Raw genomic sequence first — 5,223 nt, 5'->3', positions numbered from 1 at the left:
TTGTTGCGTGGCGTAAATGGCGCTTCAGATATCCAAGGGTTCTGTTTGCAGATGAAATAACATTAGTAACATGTTCCCGCCAAGTTAAATCATGACACACAGTGATACCTAAGTATTTATATGAATGAATGTGCTCTATTGGAATGTCAGAAATTCTATAGGAAAATGACAACGGATTAAGTCTGCGGTGAAACGAAATAAGCTTGCATTTGTTAGGGTTAAGTGTCATTAGCCAATCATCGCACCATTTTTCAATGCGGTTAAGATCATCCTGAAGGGCTTTTTGGTCTGAAGTGTTAGTTATTGAGTGGTAGATAACGCAGTCGTCGGCAAATAAACGGATATTGATATATGTTCTGGCAAGTCATTTATGTATATTAAGAAGAAAAGAGGACCTAGGACCGAGCCCTGAGGTACGCCTGAGGTTACGGGGGCAGAAGGAGATGACTGGTTGTTAACAGCAACTGACTGAAAGCGACACGTTAGAAATGCTTCAATCCATTTTAAGATGTTAGGATGCAAGTTCAGCTGCGAAAGTTTTAGCATCAAACGTCGATGGGAAACTTTGTCGAATGCTTTAGCAAAGTCTAAAAAAATTGCGTCAGTCTGGATATTCAAGTCGAGGTTCGCATGCAGATCGTGAAGAAAGAGTGCTAATTGTGTGTTACAGGAATAGTTTTTGCGAAATCCATGTTGTGCAGGATGAAAGAATTTGTTACCATCCAGGAACTGCATGATTTCAGAGTAGATGATATGCTCCATGATTTTACACGGTACACTTGTGAGCGAGATAGGACGATAATTTAATGGTGAATTTTTGTTACCGGATTTGTAGACTGGAACGACCTTTCCCTTCTTCCAATCATCAGGTATGGTGCCTGTGGAGAGTGATTGAGCAAACAGTAACAATAAATATTCGGCAGAAATGCACTTTGTGTTCTTTAAAAGTTTAGAATTTATTTCGTCAATGCCTGCTGCAGATGAAAGTTTAATTTTATCTATTAAGAACATTATTCCGTTAGCAGAAACATTGGTTACAGGCATGGTGTGCGGAATGGTTGTAGGCAGAATAGGTAAGGGCGCATCAGGCTCGCTTGTGAAGACAGAGGAAAAAGCAACTGAAAAGATATTAGCACATTCAGTATCGCTTAACGGCTCTCCTGAATCTTTATTCAGGTTAACTGAATGCGTATTACTAAGGTTTATAATTTGCCAGAACTTTTTTGTGTTACTTTTTAGGATTCTCGACAAGTCGTCGTGATAAAAGTGTTGCTTAGCGTTTTTGACAGCTGATAAATACGAGCTCTCGGCGGCTTAATATTTGTCCCATGAGCAGGTGTTTTGATTGGCCTTAGCTGCGCGGAATAGGCGTTTCTTTTTATTTTCGAGTTTTTTCAGTGACTTCGTGAACCAAGGCTGGTTTCGAGTGTCATGAAAAGTAGTCTTCGGGATGTATTTATCTGCCAGAGAGTTAAGCTTTTGCTTAAATATCGACCAGTTTTCCTGGATAGATCTGCTTTGAAAAGTTGCGTTAAAAGATGGAAAGAAGGCGTGCAGCTCGCTATTTATTGCTTGATAGTTGCCTTTATCGTACAGCCGGATTGTCTTTCCTGGACTGTGGCGAGGAATTGGTTTGAAATTAAAGACTGTTTGGATGACTTTATGGTCACTAATTTCCCGCAAGTAAGTCATGAAGGAGAAACTTTCAGGATGGCTTGTTAATACTAAATCTAAAATATTTGCGGTGTCCATTACTACACGCGTAGGTTCTAGTACAAGTTGGGCAAGATTAAAATTCGAACAGATATCAAGAAATTCTCTTGTATCCGCTCGATTATCTATGGAGTGCACCGGGTTATGCCAGTTAATAGTCGGGTAATTGAAATCCCCGAAGAGGAGAATGTGAGCGTTGGGATACCGCGAGGTTAATTTAGACAAGGTTGCGTTCAGCTGGCGGCAAAAATGGGGAGTGTTGTGTGGCGGCCTGTAGCAGACACCCAGCAGAACAGAATGTGGTGCGGATCGACAGATAAGCCAAATTAATTCAAGGTCAGATGAAATGTTTAGAGCAGTGCATGATAAGTGGTTGCTTGCCGCTATCAGAACACCACCACCACGTGCGTTTTTACGATCTGAACGAAAGACAGAAAAATCTGGCAGATCAGCAAGCACCTCGCCATCACTAATGTCATTTGTTAGCCACGTTTCTGTTAATATAAGCAAGTTGCTATCAGATGATAACACCAGGTTTGACACGAGCTCTCGCTTCGGGATGAAACTGCGTATATTAGTAAAGATTGCCGAAAACGTAAGATTAGGACGAGTACATGTTTGGGAACGGTGTAGTGCCGACTTGCGTCGCCGTGGTGGCTAGATTTCTTTTACAGTTTCGACCGCGCTGCATATACATCTTGCGTCTCGTCGTGTCCGCGTACGCTTCTGCATCGCCCTGCATTTCATGCTTACCCTACTCTCGGTTACGGGAGAGGACGTACCGGACGACCTTAGAAAGACCTTTAATGTAGGACCCCTGCCTAAAAACATGGATCCTAACCTACACGAGGACAGACGAAAAGCAAGGGCCGAGCAGATAGAAAGGAGGCTAGGCCGATCAGAGAACACAGTCTATACGGACGCCTCCATGTACGTACATGCAGGGAAGCGCTTAGCCGCTACGGTGGTAGTTAATAGCACAGAAGACATGGCCACATGCGCCTCAGCGGAGGTCGTGGGCATAACGGAGGCCGAGGAAATTGCCGTCGCGCTGGCGGTAGCAGAAGGCTATAGGAAAGGCCGATCCCTAAACATCTTAACAGACTCGAAAGACACGTGTAAAAACTATACGAAGGGCAGAATTAGCGGCATGGCCCTCAGGATAATCAGTGGGGCAGCAGCCTCTGCTGAGAAGACACCCATACAACACATAATCTGGGTCCCAGGCCACGCAGGCGTAGCGGGGAACGAAAGAGCAGACAGCCTAGCTCGAGGGCTTACATACCGAGCAGGCATGTCAGATGTTCTGGAGCTTCAGCTACTAGCATGCGAGGGGGGATACACAGAGACATTACAACTATACAGGGGGACTAGATTCAAGTACCCACCACCACACAAAGCCCTCACGAGGGAGGAAGCAGTCGGCTGGCGTAGGCTACAAACAAACTCCTTCCCCAACTTGTACATCTATAACAAGATGTCACCAACACAATACAGAGCAAACTGCCCCTGGTGCGGCGACACACCCACACTATACCACATCACATGGGAGTGCGAACGAAATAAAGCATTCCACCAACACGAATTCCCGAGTGCGGAGCAATGGGAGAGCCGGCTCACCAGCAGCGAGCTCGCGGCCCAAAGGGCCTTAGTGCGGCACGCTACTGATGCAGCGCGACTCAGTGGAGCCCTGGACTAGGGGCCCAACCTTGCTGAAGAGAAGCCTCAAGTCGCCGGCGCCACGAAAGACGACGGAGGCTTCGAATCCTCGAATCTCTTAAAAGATCTCAATAAAAGTTTTCTACTACTACTACTACGGGAGAGGCAGAGATTTTTATGCGTAGCATATTGCAATCACTCAGTTCAGCCCTTGGGCGCGGCCGGGCAGTGACGTCACGTGGTTTGCTGATGTCACGTCACGTGGTGACGTGACGTCACCAAACCACGTAAAAAAAGAAAAAAAAAAGAACGGCTGAGCATGGTGGCGGTTGCCACCGCCCCGTTTCAAAGGGGGCGCTCCTATCCATCCATCCATCCATCCATCCATCCATCCATCCATCCATCCATCCATCCATCCATCCATCCATCCATCCATCCATCCATCCATCCATCCATCCATCCATCCATCCATCCATCCATCCATCCATCCATTCATCCATATGTCACGGAGGAAAAGCTGCTGAGAAAATCGAGTGCCGCCAAGCAATACTTCGCGCAAAAAGACCGCGCAGTATGCAACGCATTCTTGGCTTAACCAAGCTAAGCCTGGGCATCTTTTTTAAGGTTCTTTCCATTTTTGCGTGACAGAAAACGTGAGAAGAGCTTCGCTGCCGAAGCGCGTTCCGCATTATTATGGCCGCGACTACATCATCCAAAAACTAAAAGAAGGTGTTAGGGCACGGCGTTAACGGATCAGTTAACGGAACAGTTAACAGTGCATGAGGCTTACTGGGCTTTACAGAGCTCCTGTGAGAAAAAAAGGACGTGAAGGCTAAATAACAAAATGGCCGCTATATGGTGGCACTCGATGTCAACTTTATATACCGTTGTCGAGTAATGCGGTTTTAAAGAACTTGTGACGAGGCTGCAGGTTGCTATCAACTGCCTTCGATTGAATGAATGAAAAACTTTATTGTCTCAAGGGTTCTCTCAGCGTAGGTGGAGCCCTCAGTCCAGAGCCCCAGTGGCCTTTGCAGTCTTGCGAGCCCTGTCGATCAGCTTGAGTTGCTCTTCAGGCTTCGAGCTGGACAGCGTAGCCTCCCACTGCTCCGGTGTTGGTGTGCTGTTTATCGGCGCTGACTGCATTTTCTGACAGGCCCATGTAACGTGGCAAAGCGTTGGGTGTTCACCGCAAAGCGGGCATTTGTTGTCATATGTGGAAGGATAGATTTTGCTTAGTAAACTCAGACTGGGATATGTATTAGCCTGCAGTTGTCTCCAGACAACCGACTGCTCTCTACTAAGGTCTTTGTGGGTAGGAGGGTAGGTCCTCCTGAGGGCTCGTTGGTGTTCTAAGATGGCTCCATACCGTCTAGTGACTGCGTCCAGTTCCCTTTCGGTGCGCGCCTCCCGGTTGGCGTATGCTCGGGCGTTGGCGTCCGCACGTTGGTTCCCTTTGACAGCCTCATGGCCTGGTTTCCACGTGATGAAGCATCTCGTAAAGGTGATTGTCCTCGCCTTGAGTATGCGAATGGCTGCAGTGGATATGCGTCCACTTCTGTACCTTCTGCACGCCTCTTGCGAGTCTGTAATGATGTGTGCATGGGGCTCGTCACCCTGCTGGGTGATGGCGAGTGCAATTGCTGCTTCCTCAGCCTCGAGGATGTTGTTGGTTTTTATCGAAGCGCAGTTGATTTCCCTGAGCTGGTGATCCACCACGCTGGCTTCCGAGCCGTATCGGCGTCTGTATGTGGTTGCGTCAACGTACAATACGTATTTTGCCCCGGCGAAGCTTCTTTCGTGGAATTCGGATTTTGCCTTTCTTCTCGCCTTATGTATATCTGGATGCAT

At 47.1% G+C, this 5,223-nt stretch overlaps 1 protein-coding gene across 1 annotated transcript; it reads right to left on the bottom strand.

Moving 5' to 3' along the window:
• Nucleotides 1-4,380: 4,380 nt before the first annotated feature.
• Nucleotides 4,381-5,223, bottom strand: LOC149339427 (uncharacterized). Its single transcript, XM_089550476.1, has one exon. It carries the CDS (start codon nt 5,221-5,223, stop codon nt 4,381-4,383), a length of 843 nt encoding a protein of 280 aa, XP_089406602.1.

This window comes from Amblyomma mixtum, chromosome 6 (genome assembly GCF_055824585.1).
Source record: "Amblyomma mixtum isolate Tamu chromosome 6, ASM5582458v1, whole genome shotgun sequence".
NCBI lineage: Eukaryota > Metazoa > Arthropoda > Arachnida > Ixodida > Ixodidae > Amblyomma > Amblyomma mixtum.
Note: the sequence above shows the minus strand (reverse complement) of the source record. Positions and strands in the feature narration are given on the sequence as shown.

Bases quoted from the DNA above. Each gene is read 5' to 3' on its own strand.
- LOC149339427 (XM_089550476.1), bottom strand. From the start codon at position 5,223: ATGCATCCAGATATACATAAGGCGAGAAGAAAGGCAAAATCCGAATTC.